At 48.0% G+C, this 19,017-nt stretch overlaps 1 protein-coding gene across 3 annotated transcripts in view; it reads right to left on the reverse strand.

Moving 5' to 3' along the window:
• TGFA (transforming growth factor alpha) overlaps nt 1–19,017 on the reverse strand; it is a 109,778-nt gene that overhangs the window by 64,228 nt on the left and 26,533 nt on the right. For all 3 annotated transcript variants that reach the window (XM_061155660.1, XM_061155659.1, XM_061155658.1), the window contains exon 2: nt 10,400–10,453. In XM_061155660.1, the coding sequence (XP_061011643.1) occupies nt 10,400–10,453 (54 nt within the window). The remainder of the gene's footprint in view (nt 1–10,399; nt 10,454–19,017) is intronic.

Consider the following 19,017-nt stretch of genomic DNA (forward strand, 5'->3'; position numbering starts at 1 on the left):
GAGGTGATGGCTCAAGTTCTGAGGTTTTGGATCATTTTTACCAAGCTTCTGGGTGGATGCTAGAAAGTCAGTCCTGGAACATAAACATTTCACAGACTCCCATAAACCGGCTCTGTCCAGCAAAGCGGAGTAAGAATTCCAGAGATGGGATGAGGTTGTTGCCTTAAGGATAAAGCCCCTCAGCCTACAAAGAAATGTGTCTACCACTCAGCTTCCTTCCCTTGGGCCTTAACCACATTTTGCTGAGAATCAGAAGTGCCAATTTCTGGGCCACGGGCTGATGAGGGCCCTGGAATCTGCATTTTAAAAATCAGCAGGATGACTCTTCTGCTCATTGGAACATGAGAACCACTGCCTTACAACTAGACTCCTGGTGATAAAAGTGCTACGAAGACACAGACATATGTCACGATCCATGCATCACCAATAACACAGCAAGAGGCGTAGCCGCAGAGTGTGTGTACACACCGATGCAAGTGTTTTACATGTTATCACTTCATCCTCACAACAACCATAAGAGCAGGTCCCGTCGTTAGTCCTGTTTCATAGATAACAAAGCTGAGGTCACAGAGATTAGGTGATTTGCTTAAGGTCTCACGGCTAGTAAGTGGAGGGGGAGAGTCTGAACTCTGTCCACTTCCAGAGGGCTCACATTCTAGAGACTGACTCTAGGGCCGGGGGTCCAGAAAAGCCCAACCTCTCCACTGAAACCCAGAGATAAAAGTGAATGGAATTGCGAGAGCAGCACTGACATATATAAACTATCATGTGTAAAACGATAGCTAGTGGGAAGCTGCTGTTAGCACAGGGAGCTCAGCTCGGGGCTCTGTGATGACCTAGAGGGGTGGGGTTGTGGGGGGCACGAGAGGGAGGCTCAAGACAGAGGGGATATATGTGTACTTATAGCTGATTCACACTGCTGTACAGTAAAGACCCACACAACATTGTAAAGCAGTTATACTTCAATTACAGATAAAAAAAATAAAGACAAATAAAATTAACAGCTAAAAAAAAAAAAAGAATGGATCAGCATTGCGGAGCCAAAGGGCCACCAAAGGAGAGTTTGGATGAGTAGCCCCAGAACTTGGAGGTGAACTGGCAAGCATTCTGTTGGGGTCAAGCTCTGCAGACAGCGAGGTCCCTGGAGGTGGGTGCCAGGCATGCCAGCGTGGCAGGGCCCCGTGCTCCACGAACAGCCGCACTGCTGAGCCTCGTGGCAGCCTGCAGTCAGCTCACACTGGCCAACAGACCTGCAGGGCAGGACGTCAGCCTCGGCCTTTTCTGTCTTCTTAAAAAGGGAGCTCCTTTTATTTCTGACTATAGTATTAAAAATGCTCACTGTAGACAGGATAGGAAAAAACAGGAAAGTACAAAGGAAATTACAATCAGCTATATTCCTATTCAGTTCAGTTCAGCTGCTCAGTCGTATTTGACTCTGCGATCCCATGGACTACAGCATATCAGACTTCTCTTTATATCACCAACTCCTGGAGCTTACTCAAACTCATGTCCATCGAATCAATATCATCCTCTGTTGTCCCCTTCCCCTCCTACCCTCAATTTTTCCCAGCATCAGGGTCTTTTCCAATGAGTTGGTTCTTCGCATCAGGTGGCCAAAGTATTGGAGTTTCAGCTTCAGCATCAGTCCTTCCAATGAATATTCAGGACTGATTTCCTTTAAGATTGACTTGTTTGATTTCCTTGCAGTCCAAGGGACTCTCAAGAGTCTTCTCCAACACCACAGTTCAAAAGCATCAATTCTTCGGCGCTCAGCTTTCTTTATAGTCCAACTCTCACATCCATACATGACTACTGGAAAAAACATAGCTTTGACTAGATGGACCTTTGTTGGCAAAGTAATATCTCTGCTTTTTAATATGCTGTCTAGGTTTGTCATAGCTCTTCTTCCAAGGAGCAGGCGTCTTTTAATTTCATGGCTGCAGTCACCATGTGCAGTGATCTTGGAGCCCAAGAAAATAAAGTCTGTCACTGTTTCCATTGCTTCCCCATCTATTTGCCATGAAGTGATCTTCATTTCCTGAATGTTGAGTTTTAAGCCAGCTTTTTCACTCTCCTCTTTCACTTTCATCAAAAGGCTCTTTAGTTCCTCAGAGATAATTAATGCTAATACTATATGATGCTTGCCTTTTATTTTTGCATCTGTGTGTACAGTGTATAAAATTGAGATGTTATATTCAATTTTATATATACCTTTTTCTATTTATTTACATGATATATTATGTTCAATTTTATATAAAACTTTTTCTCCCATATCATTAAATATTCTTCATCAGCATGATTTTAAAGGGCTTTTATTTAAAATCTAATCACCTGTCCCATAACTAGTTCCCTCTTGCTGACATTTAAATTGGCTGTATTTTACTATAGTGGATAATAACTTAACATCCCTGGTTAATTTCTGTAAAATAGATGGCTAAAAGCATAATTGTTGGATCACAAGGCATGGACAATTGTAAGGTTCTTACAAATACTAAGGAATCAAATTCCCCATTAATATTAAACTCTTTCCCAGAAAGTCAACAGGCATACTCATAAACAATATACAAAGCGGCCTCACCTCACACACACCAGCACTCAGTGTTGCCATGCTCACAAATATGCCAATTTGACAGATTAAAATATAATAGTATGTCTATCTTTCCCAGTAGAGCATAATGTTTTTAAGAACAGAGATTTTGTTTTCATCAAGGTCTGGCACATAGTAAGTGCTCAGTAAGTCTTTGCTGATTCAATGAATGATCCAAAGAATCGGTCTGGACCAGGAATGCTGGTCTTTGCCCCCTCCAGGTTGCCTGAGGGTCTCTGCCCTGTCCAAGGCCTACCCTGCTCTTTGGCATCTTGTTATCTGCAGCTTTCCCCTCACCCCCACCCCCGCCACAGCTGCTGGGCGACCACTCGGACCAAAGAGGACACACTGATGCAATTCTCTCTCTTGAGGCTCTGAGTTAAGAGGTGCAGAGATGGGATGAGCTGGCATTAGGATGATCTTTATTGTAGGTACAGAGTAAATGGCCACAGACTGTGGGGCCTGACCACTACTACTACTGTGGTTCTCTGCAGGCTGGCTCTTTTGGCTGATGTGTGGTTAGATTCTGTTCCTGCTACATAAGGTGCCTGCCAGAAGATGCCAGCTTCACAGATGACAACCACAGCCCAGAAGAGTGATCAATCAGATCGAAAACCAGCTCGGCATCACAAGCCAAACTCAGCAAGAAGCAATTTATTAAAGAAAAGAAAAAGTACACAGTTTGGCACTTGGATTAAAAATGGGAAGTCTGAATATAGTAGAGGCGGGTGTTTTCTTCAAAGAAATCCATATGGTGGATAACCTGCTCTGTGTTTATGATTTTCTTTGGGACATAAAAATCATCAACATCACTGGCCTGACTCTATGCCCTCTGATGGCAGGGCTCATATTGACTTCTCATGTGTATCTCCAGGGCCTAGCACAATGCCTGGTAGAAGGTAGTACTTAATAAGTGGGTGCTAAGTAAAAGTCAAGAGCTAAAAAGTAGGAGAATAGTAGGCTTCTACAGGCCTTGATTTTTAGAAATTCAGGAGTTGTGTCACTCACTTTGGTTTTTCAAAGCTGGTAGATGTTCACTTATCTGAGCTCAACTTAAACCATGGCCTTGATTTACCCAATCCATCCTCTCCATTCCTTTGTTAAAACATCTATACCAACGTCCTCAGCACGCAAAAGCTCAATCATTTGGCTACACTAGTTCACCACCCATTTCTGTTTTTAACAGATATTTATTTACCAAGACGACGCATGTGTTTGTTCCCAAACCTGCTCATGTCAATCGCACTCATTACTGTATTTACATAACTACATATTACATATACTAATGAAATATCTATGCATAAGGAAAGAGCTGTTGTTTTTATTACAAGTGCAGTGTTTTAGAAAGACTTGATAAAGGTGAAAAGTATTGCTGTCAATTTAGGGGTGAACAAGATAGCTATGAAAGACCAGGTGTGGAGGGGAATATACAGGTCTGCAAAGTTTTAAGGCACTTACTCTGCAAGTGTCTGAATTCTTACACTGAAGAAACCAAATATGGAAATTATTAAGGATTCAATATGGGTGCAGCTTACACAACTAAACAAATGCAGAATGCCAATATATAAATCCATGAGCAACCAAAAGAGTATCATGAGACATTATCTGACTTTCCTTCATGTAACGCACTCTGAAATTTTCTGGACTGAGTTCTTCAATCTCATTTTTAGAAAATGTTGGTTGTGACCCACTAGAGTGATTTTGTGACTCACGGTTTGAAAAGACACTGCCTTAATCCAACTCCTTAACTTTATCCAGGGGGGAACTGGGGTTACAGATGTCACACAGCTAGTGAGTCAGAATTATGATCCTGGATTCCACATTCTGTGGTGTGTCTACTACTCTGAGCAACCTGCCTTCTGATCCAGCACAGTTTCTTCTGCAAAAAGTAGAAGGTAAAATGAGGAATTGTGTGACAAGCAAAAATCCTAGAAAGGAAAGGAGAAACAAGCCCTCTTTCTCTCCTGAGGCTCCACACTCCTCTAAGCGTCCTCTGCAGCGAGCTAGTCCCCACACCCACGGCTGTCTGTGTTTTTAGCCCCTAACAAAGTTATACCAAGTCTCTTGTGCTACAGACACACATTTGGAACCGTGAACCTTGTACCTGGGCAGAACACGTGAGCTTTCTAATTTTAGAATGACTTCAGCCCCACGTGGGAAAACTCCAGACAATGGAACGGGGAAGCAGTTTGCAGTTCTGAAAAGCTTTTGTTAGGCGAGGTGAGCAATAACTAGATCCCTGGCTTGCTGGCTGACCCATGTTCTACCTGTTTTCCAAAGTACTGTCTTCAAAGACTGCTCCCTATAATCTGATTTGCCCTCCCTCCACACCCCCAGCCCAAACTTGCCCTTCTTAACAGTTAAACCCAAAGTCCCCACCAAATCTGACCACCGTCTCTCCATGGAAGCTGATAAGAGGGACCATCCCTATGAATGACACCACCAAGAATGTTCCATGGTCTTTCATCATCGCCTTTGAAAAGTCTCCCAGGTGCTAAATTAAGTAATGTTTCCAACACTGCCTGGTTCCAGGTGGGTGTCAATAGACACAGGCTAGAGGAAGGAGCAGAAATTCAGAGGTCTAAAGAGCCACCCTGAGCACCCAGGGATTAGGCAAAGAACAGAAGGAGCTTGGCTCCCAGGTGTCTGAGCAAGGCCCTCACCACACCCCTGGATCATTAGAATGAGTCTCATGAAAATATGAGAACCAGATGGGCAGCCTGGGAACGAGGCAACACCGCGCAGGGTTAAGCAAGCAGCCACCCAACAACTTAATCAGGGTGTATTCCGTCCCCAGTCAGGGGCATTAAAAGGTGCCTTTGAAGACAGGCTGTAAGTCTTTCCTCACGAAGGGTGTAAGGTTCTAAGCTGTAGGTGCTGCCATCCTCACCTTGCCTCCAGCTAATGTTTCTCTGCAAGCTTTATGAACTGACAACCAACCAGATACAAATTTTCTGTCCTGGCCTGCAGACTACTGACTTCTTATAGCAATGATTTTCTAAATCACACACTAAGTAGTCAGCTGTGGTTGCCGTCTGCCACTGCAAGGCTCTCATCGTGGGGTCACCTTTGTGGTGGAGACAAGGACAGAGAAGTTGTCCAGCAACTATAATATAGCCTCTGTGTGTGTGTGTGTGTGTGTGTGTGTGTGTGTGTGTGTGTGTGTGCATGCATGCACGCATGCACCCTCAGTTGTTCAGTCACATCTGACTCTTTGCGACCCCAAGGACTGTAGCTCACCAGACCCTTCTGACTGTGGAATTTTCCAGGTGAGAGTACTGGAGTAGGTTGCCATTTCCTACTCCAGAGGATCTTCCCAACCCAGGGACTGAACACAAGTCTCTTGTGTCTCCTGCATTGGCAGGTGGACTTTTTACCGCTGCACCACCTGGAAAGCCCATAATGTTAGAACCTGAATGTAAAAGAGCGTCTGGCTCTGAGACAGTGAGACACATGGCAGGCACACCACCACCAGTGTGTCTGAGGCTCATGGCAAGAGTCACCAACTGACTGCTGCCATACATTCCTAACATCACTTTGCCAACAAAGAGGTCCATCTAGTCAAAGCTGTGGTTTTTCCAGTGGTCATGTATGGATGTGAGAGTTGGACCATAAAGAAAGCTGAGTGCCAAAGAATTGATGCTTTTGAACTGTGGTATTGGAGAAGACTCTTGAGAGTCCCTTGGACTGCAAGATCCCACCAGTCAATCCTAAAGGAAATCCATCCTGAATATTCACTGGAAGGACTGATACTGAAGCTGAAACTCCAATACTTTGGCCACGTGATGTGAACAACTGACTCATTGGAAAAGACCCTGATGCTGGGAAAGACTGAAGGCAGGAGGAGAAGAGGACAACAGAGGATGAGATGGTTGGATGGCATCACAAACTCAATGGATGTGAGTTTGAGTAAGCTCCAGGAGTTGGTGATGGACAGGGAAGCCTTGTGTGCTGCAGTCCATGGGGTCACAAAGAATCGGACATGACTGAGCAACTGAACTGAACTGATACTTTGAAGGCTGCCTTCTAAATCCTCACCAAAGCTTTCTAAGCAGTCTCCATCAATACATCACAGTGGTCATGTGAAAAACTTCACAGGTTATTCCTAAGTCAAGGCCAACATCCAAACAGGAACCAGATGAATAACTTGCCTGAGGACACGGCAGAACTGAGACCAGATGGGTCTAACACGCAGGGCTCCCAACCTCCAGCCTAAGGCATATATCCCTTCAATGTCCCACCCAAAGTAAATGTCTGAGAAGCATTTCTGATGATGATAATGCCAGTTTCCATGCCTCTGGCATCATCTACCCTCCACATTTGGGGGTTTATAAAAAGGAAGATTGAAAGAAACCAATGAAACCTCAAACAAGAAAGCCAAGAGCAACTATGAAGTCATGAGACCATGGAACTTTTTGTGGGGGGGGGGGGGGAAGCACAAGAATGCCACATGGGATCAGACCCTGTTCCTTCAAGCTCATATTCCACTTTGATTGGCATGTGGAGTTTGCAATTTTCTGTTTATGTTGCTCCATCAAAATGTTAGAACTTAATTCTGAGTAAGTCTACAAGTCCTTTGTTCCAGCACCACCAATCAGGAATGTGCCAAAACCTTGTGTGTTCATTACTGTTTCTCATTGCCATTAACCCTCAGAGTGAAGAGATCTGCAAATTTAAACCACGGGTGAAGCTTTTGTACCTTCTGTCCTAAAATTACCCATCTTCACACCTAGATAGTTTCAGTAAATGAGCCCACCAACCTCCAGAGCACAAGGGTTAGGAGGGACTCAGATGTGAAAGTCAGTCACCCAGTATATAAAGGAGCACATTTCATAAAAGCAGCATTGACCTGAAAGGGAATACAAGTAGAAAGCAAAATATGAAAACATCAAAGGCAATGTGAATTAAATAAAATGCCACAAATATTAGTTCAGTGTCATCTACCCTCCACATTTAAGAATCTAATAAAAAAGAATTACTATTGCTTTTGTTGGTGTAACTGAACTATGGTTTCATTTTAAAAGTTTTTATCTGTTAGATTCAAGTAATAGTCACAAGAAAAATGGATTATGTTTTAAACTATACCAACAAAGAGCAAACTCAAAAAGGTGAGAAAATAGATGAAAGAAAAATGGCAAAGAGATGCTAGTTGTTGAAGTTGGGTGATGGATACATGGGGATTGATTTTGCTCTTATTTCTCCTTTCCTATGTATGACGATTTCTATTATAAACATTAACAAATAGTTTTACTTGCTGAATTAGCCAATAGTTAAACACACATATATTCCAATGCTAGTGTAGTGAGTGTGGCTGGTGGGGTCTCCAGTTTGAGCTGTACCCACAACAAGATTTCAGCCATGTCGGAAGAGGACAGAGGTGGGGTGGGGTGGGCAAGGCCTACAAGGGCCTGGGGAGTCTTCCAGGAGACGGGAAGGTCACCCTAAGGGACCTTAGGGTGCTTTCCCTTAGGAAGGTCACCCTAAGGGAAAGAAAGTTGAGCAAACAATCCTAATTTAGTCACAAAGCCCTAGCCCTTGGACAAGTGGCTCTGACATGATCACCATTTGGACTTATCTGCTAACTAACCCAGCCCTCTCTGGATTCACATCTTGGTCCAGCAGGGCAGGGCAGAGAGCAAGCAACATGGAAAGACCTATTCCATTAACCTCTCTGGGGCACAAGTACCGCAGCTGAGTAACCCATCAAACAAGGAGCAGTGCGAGAGGCCAGACTGCGGGCCCCCCTCCCCCTCCAATATATCACCAACCCACACCAAGATCTCAGGGCCCCCGGACACTAGACGGTGTGGCACGACCCCAGCTCCCACCCACCACACTGGGCCACAGAGCAGCACTCAGCCAGTCACAGGGTCATGTGCAAAAGGGCAGGCCACACCTACTGCTTCCTGAACCTAAGTGGTCATGGGGAGAGCGTCCAATGTCAACCTGAGACTGTCTCACAGAAGCAAGCCCAGAAAAGAAACATGGAAGAGAGGTCGATCATGACTGCAGCAAGCATAGTCATTTTCTGGATAAATATCACAGGGTTTCCCACGTCTGCCCAGAAGAGCCTAGGAAACCCCAAAGGGCCTCATGCCAGGCCCTAAGGGTACTGGCTCAGGTACAAAATCCCCTAGGCCTTTCCTGTGTGAATGGATGGAATGGGAGTAGGGGCTAAGATAACCGTCTCCCTGGGGGTAGCATCAGCCTCTGCCATCACCACAAACCATCACCTACAAGCAACTCAGAGGAGAACCCGGCTGTTGGCCTACCAGGTCCTACAGTGAGGACCACGATGGGCTGGGGATGTACCCGGAGGGTAAATGAATCCCAGGATGAGGGCTGGGTCAATTGTGAAAATAGTGTGGGTCACAAAACTATCCCCTCCTCCCTGTATATGCACATCTGAGCCCTGTGTGATGGGGGAAGTAGTTGAAAAGTGAAAGAACTACTTCATGGAAACTCTAGTAGACCCTGGACTCCCAAAGCACTGCTTTGAAATGGATGGGCGCTTCCACCCCCAGTCCCAACGAAGCATAACACACAGGACAAGAGGCAGTTTCTTCTGTGGCATCATGGGTCACCAAGTGGCTCAGACACCTTAACGGTTCAAGTGCATCAAGGATAACAGCTACAGGCGGAGACTGTGGGGTTGCAGAAGCACTGGTATCCAGTGGGAGCAGCAGCAGCATCTACTATGTTTGGACAGGAAGCTTTGGAAGAGAAGAGCTAAGTACCAGGAACACTGTGTGGTGGTTTGAGGATGTATGAATACAAAGCACCACCTCCTGCCCTGGCACCTCCCTGAAATATCTAGGGAGATGCAGCTGGGGCCACTGCAGTAACAGATGGGAACATTCTCTATGTCAACCAGCGAACAGAGAAACTGGCAGACTGGTGCACTGCTGACATAAAAACCAGCTCAATTCATTTGGAAAGCTACTTAGCAATTTGTTACAAGGGTCGTAAATATATACTCTTGCTCCTGGAGTTTTGTCCCAAGGAAACAATCCAAAAGAAGGAAATAGTTTCTAGTCATCAAGAGGGAGCATTATAATTTAAACTGAAGACAACAAAAATATCCCGTGGGAAAAGCCTAATTGTATCACCCTCTAATTGTAAAGTCTAAACTGTATCATCTAAAGCCTAATTGTATCATCACTTGAATGAAACATTATGACATTTTAAAAGGATAAATTTCAAGACATTCTAGCCACATGGAAAAAAGCACAATTCCAACCCTGAATTTAAAAAGCAGGAACCCAAATCACTTCCTCACCACGACTAATTATATAAAAATATTAGTGCATATGGACAAATGCTAAAAGCCGTGCGCAAACATCACAGGGGGCGCTTTTGTGAGCCTCTGCCCATGAGTAGTTTGCCGCCAACGTTTCCCTTTCCAATCTGTTGACCCAGGATCTCACAAATGCAACAAAGGAAATGCAACTACAAATGCCCAAAGAGAAACTGGAAAATATTAATAACTAAACAAAGATTCCCAGGCAGAAGGAGACAAGAGGGTTTAGGAATCTGGGTTCTTCTTCAGATGGATTATGAGGCTCAGCTTGCCAGCACCCTCACCCACAGTGACTGTTCAGAGCTGGGAGACAGTGCACCCTCGGCGAGCAGGGAACAGTCGCTGTGGGTCCGCAGTTAAGACCTCCTGGGAGCACTCCCCAGGCCCTGGGGCAACGTGCAGGGGCCAGACGCATGGGAGCTCAGCAGGCAGGAGCCCCCGGGGAAGCTTGTAGCAGAGGCTCCCATCCGTTCATACACCACCCCACATGGAGGGGACGGGATGGGACTCACCACTCAGGGAGGATGTGCTGTTCTCCAGGGCCTGGCACACAGCCAAGAAAATACCTGTGAAGAGGAAGAAAAGAAGACAGGTGAGAGTCTGGCCAGCAGCCAACTTCTCAGGCTTCAAGGATGGGTCCTTCTCAAGGGAAAGAGTTTGATAGTTTTACAAAGTGGCCAACAGGCAGGCGTAGCAACATAATACAGAGTGGTGATGGTTTAGTCACTAAATTGTGTCCAACTCTTTGTGACCCCGTGGACTGTAGCCCACCGGGCTCCTCTGTCCATGGGGATTCTCCAGGCAAGAACCTACTGAAGTGAGCTCCCATTCCCTTTTCCAGGGGATCCTCCCGACCCAGGGATAAAACCCTGGTCCCCCACATTGCAGGCAGATTCTTCACCATCTTGAGCCGCGGAAGCTCAGTACAAAATGAATAGGTGGGACCCTTTGTGCAAAAAGCAGGGGAAAAGTACCTATTAGCATTACTAAAATCTCAAGCCTTTTCTTTCCTGGTCTCTCTCTCCACTTGTCATGATGTTTCTTGCTTTAAAACACCTTATAGATATGTTTTATTGTGATAAAATATACACAGAAGTTACTTCTTTTTTTTTTTTTTAGAAGTTACTATTTTAATGCTTTTTAAGCGCACAGTTTGGTGGCTTTAAGTATGTACACGTTGTTGAGCATGTCATGATATTTGTTACGTGCTATTTCTGGTCTTGCTCTCTCTGGGGTGTGAGGAGACTTGCAGGGTGAGCCCAGCTCCCCAGAGGCACCCTGGGCCCCAGCGACAGTACCCAAGCGCGCATGTGATCCCGGACAGCTGGGTCCGCCAGCGGGGGGATGGATGTGCGGATGTGAGCGACCCAGATGGGGGCAGGGAAGCCAGTCAAAGGTTTCTTCTTCCCAGAAACCAGTCACCCCAACCCACGGTGAGCAGGTGACCTTGAGGGTGTCGCAACATCTACCCTGGGTACGTGGATTAGGGGAGAGGAGAGGCTCACCCGTGTCTGTCTTCTGCAGAGACGCAGCAGGGCTTCCAGACTCGAAGGGGCAGCTGCCACCATGCCCTGCCCAGGAGAGGCACACACCTCCCTCCAGCCTTTCTGGTGTCCAGGTCCCATGTGGCAGGGGCGAGAACCCACCCAGGGGAGGCAGGGAGGTGGCAGTAGGTGGGATCACAGGAGCCAAGGCCCCAGGGCCCTGCACACACCCCACTGTCCCACTGAACTTCATTTTCTTTCACATTTATAATGTGAAAGGAAAACCATTAAGTATGTCCAGACTGCAACTGCATGGGCATGAGCCCCCAAGCCCATGGCCCACCTGAGCAGGAGGCTCTGGGACCACAGGGGTCGCATACTTCCAAAGCCACCCCGGCCAGCAGATGACCTTCTGCACCCGCACGTTACAGCCCCGGAGGAAACAGAGCAGCATAATTCTGTCGAAGAAGGAACCTCTAGGAGTTATGCAATCAGCATGAACTAAGAATGATTTCCTAAAACTGAACTGCAAAAAGATGCCGTGGTGGTCATGCAATGGGGCTGGGCCACCTACAGGTTAGGCCAGAGGCAGCACAGAAAAGAGGCAAACCTCTGTGCTGCGACCCCCACCCCGAGGCTCAGGAACGTATACCCCTTGCCATGCGGGCTGTGAGAGCTCCTTTCCCCCATCACTCAGGATGTAGACACGCCAGCCCTTGACTCTCAAGGGAGAAACACGCTTGGAACAGATAAGGCAATCTGCTCAGGACTTTCCTTTAAGCCTTTGACATGAGGAACATCTAAAAGCTTCAGGCTGCTCTCACTGCTGGCCTGGCATGAATTTCCCAAACACTCCTACAGAGTGCCGAACCCGACACTGGTGCTGGAGTTGGGTGCGGGGAGAGCAGGAGGCGGTGGCAGAGGGGATGAGGAGAGAAAGTTAGTGACATCACATGTTGGCCTGTGTAATTCCTTCTTGCGGCTCAATAGACACTACCCTTGGAAGCAAGGTCTCAGGGTCCCCCTGGGTATTATCTACAAGGCCGAGTGTGTAATCTACACACCAAGCATTAAAGTGAGGGTTTCCTACCAAAGCAAGAAAAAGTCTCAGAGGTTTCTCCCAGTCAGCTGGGGACCTGTCACAATCTGATTTTGCTGGCACCACCACAAACCACTCTGGGCCCAAGGTGGCCAGTGACCTGTGGAACCAGAAGGAAGGACTCACAGATGCTTTGTACACCTCTTGAGAGGAAGTGTCACTGGCCTGTCACAAACAGTCTATGAACAAATGCATTTCCTTCCCCTCTCCCTACCAGCCCTGTATCCATCCGTCCGTCCATCAGTCAGTACAGTTCCTGGGCTCCACGCTGACCTCTGCTTAAGCAAAACCTGGACTAGACAGCAAACACTGTCCAACCACAGCCAGGAGATAGCATAGGTGCCCCCCAGCATCCCGGGCGTGTGGAGGGGTGCTCCCTCAGCCTTGGGGCGAGTCCCTTTGCCATCCCACCCCCTGGGTTCCTTACCTGGGAGCTCTCAGCTGCTGAACTTGCAAAGATGTTTCAGGAACTAATTAGAGGTTACAAAACCACCATGTTCCACAGAGGAAGGACACTGGGTTTTTAATCATAATTTGAGCAGTACAAGAACAGTTCCTTTCTGTTACCTCCCCACCCCCAACCCCATGGAAAAACTCTTCAGTGCCCTGGGCTCTCTCTGCAATTTCTGTTCAGACACAACTGCAGCAGAGGCCCTGTGATGGGCAATGAGGCCTCTGCTTCTCCTTCACCACGTGGTGGGCTCCCTAAGAGGGTCCCAGACCCAAAAGACAGGGTCTGACCTCTGTCATGTCTCACGGGGGCACAGGTACCACTTCCTGGGCAGGTGCCAGTCCCAGGCCCACCACTTGGCTTTTACACGCGTTATCTTATTTAGTCCTCACCATACCCATGGCACAGGGCTCCTCCCAGCCTCCCTGCCTTCTGGTCCAGTCTATGGAAACACCCCCCTTTTACAGATGAGGAAACTGAGGCTGGGACAGGTTGAGAAATCTGCCCAAGTTCCTGCAGCCCAATTCAGACTCAAGTCTATCCAACTCCTACGCCTGAGACAGTGTTTAATGACCACCCCGCACACCAGTCCTTCTGACCATGGGCTGTCATGACACACAGGTACACATAGGTACCAGCTATGACCCCCAAAAGAGTCCAGACAACAGGTTCAGTGGGCCTAGACACCAGGTTGATCCATCTCTTCCAGAGGCTCCATCTGTTGCCTCTTGTGGTATTTCCACTGCCTCCAATCCCCCCACTATAAGCAAGGTCTACCGAGAAGGAGCAAGGGTGTGAACATCCAGACTCCCCACAACTTAACCTCCTTAAGCCCAGCTGCCCAGACTTCCAGCCCCCTAGGCTTTGCTTGGAGCAGCTGGACTGTGTGAAGGCCAGAAACACGTGGCCTTGGCAGGCTCCGAGACTCATCAGAAGCACAGGAATCCTCCCTGGAGCACCTACGTGGGTTCAGATGTAGGCATGGCCGCCGCCAGTAGCCCTGGGGAGACAATGTACAGTTCAGACGGAGACTCAGAGGCCACAGGTGCCTCTCGCCTGAGGTTCAAAGCCGGGCCTTGCCTGCCCCGAGGCCATCCAGCCAGCCTCCCTCCAGGCAGGAATCCCTTCTGGGCTGCTCCTGCCAGCATCTCATTTTGTTTAAATAGCTCCAACGAGGGGAATCTCAGGATTGTGAACTTAGTAAAGGGGGGGTGGTGGCAAGATGAAAATCTACACGTAATGGAAGAAAGACCTTGTTAAAGACGGACCCCAGCCTTGAGGCAGAGGGAACCCAGGCGGCCCTCCAGGAAGGACAAGGGCCGCAGAGCTTTCGCTTCAACTTTTGGAACGCAGGTGGCTGCTTCCAACAGGAAGAATGGCCAGAGAGAGGACAGCCTACTTACCTGTGAGCTCACAGGTCAGGCCCAAGGGGAAATGTTGCCGATGGATGCTGGACACCCATCTCCCCCGACCACAGAGCAGGATGCCCCGTCTGCATGTGCGGCCCCGCGTGCATGCATGGGGTTGGGACCTGGCTGTGCCTTGAGCACGGGACACCCTCCATCCTCTTCCACCTGTCGGCCTGGTGACCGCTTCACCTCCTCTGCAGACACTCAGCTCTAAGGCCCCGACCTGGAAGAAGTATTGTCAGGCCCCCAGCCACACTGGCAGAGGTGACTATGCCCTGCTCTCACCTCCACTACAGTTGGTATTTGCTTCCAGGCTCCTACTTACTCCACTGTGTAGATCAGCAGCTTGCCCTAGAAAATCAAGGCTCCACAGCTCATCCATTTTCAAATCCCCTAAGCCAGGCTTCCTGAGCAAAGGAGTGAGGGTGAGGTTTTGGCGTCAGGGAGATGTGGGGAGGGTGGAGAGAGGTTGCAGCTGGTCCTTTTGGATGAAAGATGTCTTAGCTTTAGAGAAGGTGATGAGGAAAGGCCTGGAGAGAATGACCTAATGCAGGCTGAGGGGCAGAAACCAGTGGAAAGACAGGCAGAAGCAAGTGTGGCCGTGTGGAGGGCAGCCAGGATCTCACTTCCTCTCCTGCTATGCTTGGGGCTGCAGGGTCATGAGGCTCAGAGCAGAAGCTCAGGAAGTGAGGGTGGTACCTACATCTTGAGGTCTTCAGGTGACACCCATGAACAGCCATGTAGGGGACAAAAATATGCAGAAATGGGTCACAGGGAACCCAGGGTCTGCTGGTACCAAGGTAACTTCTGGCACCAGCTTCAAAGGTATCTTCTCTTATGAATTATATTCCAACACCTGAAATTTATCTGCAAACATGGCAGGATTTTTAACTGCCAAACCTGCAATATTGTGTGACTTAGTATTTTTCAATGCAAGAGGTTTGATAGCCAGGTACAGTTCAGAAGTGATCAGGAAGAAAAAGGGAACACACTGCAGGCAGGGGCAACGAGGGAGGCTGGCAGGACCAGTAAGACCAGGAGACCCGTGCCTGACCCTCCTGCGAGAATAGCCATAAATGTCACATGGAAAGCAGCCGCGCGGCATCCTCATCACCCCAGTGCAGAGTTTCTCTTCAAGGAAGAGGTGACAGTTCACAAGTGCCCCGGCTTACAGAGACACCAGTGACACTGGCTTCAGAGGACGGCAGGCAAAGCAGCAGAGGAATGTGTGGAGTAACTGGCCAGACGGGATCAGGAGAGATCAGGGGAAGGCGAGGAGGGTTCAGAAATATGTGACACAGAATGAATCACTTTGGGCCGAATGGCTCACGGGACAGAGGGCTCTTTCTCTCCCCATCCCAGCATCTGGAACTCTGCCTTCAAAACACAGATTAAACTTTGCTACCCCAGGAGAGTCTTTTCGAGAAATTACTTGAAATGGTTAGTGTTGGGTTTCAGGTGGGAACTCTACAGAGAAGGGGGTAGCTCTTGTGACAAACCCATCCAAGTGAGATTCTGACCCTGCACCCAGACAGCTCCACACAGACACGTGAACCTACAGGAACACACCTGTAGGCCAGCAGTGGGTGGGAAGACCACGGCGCCTGACTAGTCTCCCGAGCTCCCTCCTCGCATCATTCAGCCATAATTATTACTGCGGCTGAGAGCGTTATTAACAGTAATTGCAGCTACATTTCAGCACTTACGACATGCTCTGCATCATCTCATTCAATATTCAAAGCCAGTCCTAGGAAGCAGGTACTGTTCGAGGTCCCAGTTTGGAGATGAGAAAGTCCAGGTATAGGAGATTAAGTCACTTGCCCAAGGTCACCCAGCTTGTAAGTGACAGACATGTCAGCTCATGTTACAGGGCCCAGCCAGCCACCCTCTGCTTCCCCCATCCTGTGGAGCACAGCCAAAGGACACAGACACTCTAGAAAAGTCCTCTTCTCCTGGACCTAAGCCAGCTGTGCTGTGATACGGAGATAACCAGGGAGCCCAGAGCCTAGGGTCATCCGTGAGTGGTGTCACCTTTAGCAAGTCCCTTCACTACTCTCAACCTCAGGTTCTTTACGTTTAAATGACTGAGCTGGGTCAACCCCGTCCCTAACTTCTGGGATGATATGGGGCTGGCATCTTCCTAAACCATCTATCTGGGGAAGAGGAGTATGGACATACTCGGCCTCATTCCGATGCTCTGTGTGCAGGTGCATCCCTTGCCTTGAACCAGGATCAGGCAAAAGGCTGTGCATGCTTGCCTCAGTGAGTGTGAGCAGTTTGTTGTAATTTTGTCTTTTGATTTAGCATGTCCATCGAATATCAGAAGATGGGAGAGATCCAAAACTAGAACCTAAAAGGGCACTTTCCATTTCTACATTTTCAATGCAGTCTTGACAGGGGCTTGAAGATATATTCGAAGCTTACAGTCCAGGATGAATGCTCTTAGGTCAGTGAGCTTGGGACCCTCAGCTGCCCTTCCTAATGACCTGTGGGTGGCCAGAAGCCGCAAAGTCCAGCTTGATGAGTCTAAAGCAATACCTTAGACTCTGATCTCCTAGAAAATAAGCCAGTGTTACGTGAATGCTCATGGGTATTTTCCATGTCTGTGTCTGTATATCTGTGGGTGGGAAAACCCAAAGTGTTCAGGTTGAACCTTCAAGATCAGGGAGGTGGAAGAGACAGGCAGACGCGTGTCTGCACTGCAACCCTGTACCACTTTCTAATCCCAACTCAGGGTCTATTATGGCAGAGAAAAAAGGAGCCCTGCTGTCAGGACTGGGTTCGAACCATAGCTCTGCCGCTCCTTAACTGTGAGACCTTAGCTGTGTTATCTAACCTCGCTGAGCCTCTGTGTCCTCATCCATAAACAAGGACAACACTTCCTCACATGACTATTGCAAGGATTAAATAATGCAAAGTCAGAGGAAAATGGACTCTCCCTCACTATATGGAAAGCAGATGAATGTGGGCTGCTGAAGCCCGCACACAATCCCACATTCCCATCCCACATTCCCATCGACACGTTCCCACTTCCAGGCCCCAAGCATTGTTTGCAACCCTGACCCTCTCCAAAGGCTTGGACCTCAGACCTCGTGTCTCCTGCCCTTCTCCACTCCTCCTCCCTGGTTCTAGGTGGGGCTGAAGACCAGATACCCTCCCTCTCCTTTATCCCATCACCAAGCCACATAACCTCCCACAAGTCTTGCCTCCACCTTACCCATCTTATCCATCCCTCTGCATCCCTACTGCCACTGCCAAAACTCAGGCCTCATCATCTCTCCTTGGTCTTCACAATAATTGCCTGACTGGTTTTCCTGACCAAAGCATTTTCACCTCTGTTCCTGCTGCCACTGAGCTTCTAGAGCACTTGGACCACCAGACCCCTTCCCTCTAGACTCTGCTCACAGAGGCCCGTCTGAAGTCCTGCCCAGAGACTTCAGGTGCATAGCCTGGTCCTAAACCCCATTTCTACTTGGCTTCTCCCACCCATTCCTGGCGGGCACCAGCCACCTTCCCTGCACAGAACCTGTCCTCACTCAGCTCAATGTCTCAGACTCACGCCACTAGGGTCCTAACTTGGGTCCTTGCAGTTATGCAACCTTGGCCTGTTGCCAGCATCTCGGTCTCCTTCACTATGAAAAAGAGATAAAAGATATACATCTCCCACATGGGGTTATTGTAAAGATTGACTGCAGGGACTCAGGATAAACAGGTAGTACATGGGGTGGCTCTTGATGAGGGTGAAAGAGGAGAGTGATAAAGCTGGCTTAAGACTCAACATTCAAAAAACTAAGATCATGGCATCCAGTCCCATCACTTCATGGCAAATAGATGGGGAAACAATGGAAACAGTGACAGACTTTATTTTCTTGGGCTCCAAAATCACAGTAGAACAGTCACTGCAGTCATGAAATTAAAAGACGCTTTTAATCCTTGGAAGAAAAGCTATGACAAACCTAGACAGTGTAATAAAAAGCAGAGACATCACTTTGCTGACAAAGGTCCGTCTAGTCAAAGCTATGGTTTTTCCAGTAATTGTCTATGGATGTGAGAGTTGGACCATAAAGAAGGCTGAGCACCGAAGAATTGATGCTTTCGAACTGTGGTCCTGGAGAAGACTCTTGAGAGTCCCCTGGATTGCAAGGAGATCAAACCATCCAATCCTAAAGGAAATCAACCCTGAATATTCATTAGAAGGACTGAAGCTGAAGCTCCAATACTTTGGCCACATGATGCAAAGAACTGACTCATTAGAAAAGACCCTGCTGCTGGGAAAGATTGAAGGCAGGAGGAGAAGGGGATGACACAGGATGAGATGGTTGGACGGCATCACCAACTCGATGGACATGAGTCTGAGCAAGCTCCAGGAGATGGTGATGGACAGGGAAGCCTGGTGTGCTGCAGTCCATGGGGTAACAAAGAGTCGGACACCACTGAGTGACTGAACTGAACTGAGATGGGTGGGATGGGCTAGGAGGTGGGAGGGAGGCGCCATATGTATACCTATGACTGATTCATGTTGATGTAGAGTAGAAACCAACACAATATTATAATTATCCTTCAATTAAAGATAAATAAATTTTTTAAAAAAGGAATGACTAAACAAGAAAGCTGTAGAGACCGTGGCAGGAGCAGGTGGGTGCTGAGCTGTTGAGAAACCTTTGTTTCTTAAGGCCCGGTAAGTGTG

Source organism: Dama dama, chromosome 11, assembly GCF_033118175.1.
Source record: "Dama dama isolate Ldn47 chromosome 11, ASM3311817v1, whole genome shotgun sequence".
In the NCBI taxonomy this organism is placed as follows: domain Eukaryota; kingdom Metazoa; phylum Chordata; class Mammalia; order Artiodactyla; family Cervidae; genus Dama; species Dama dama.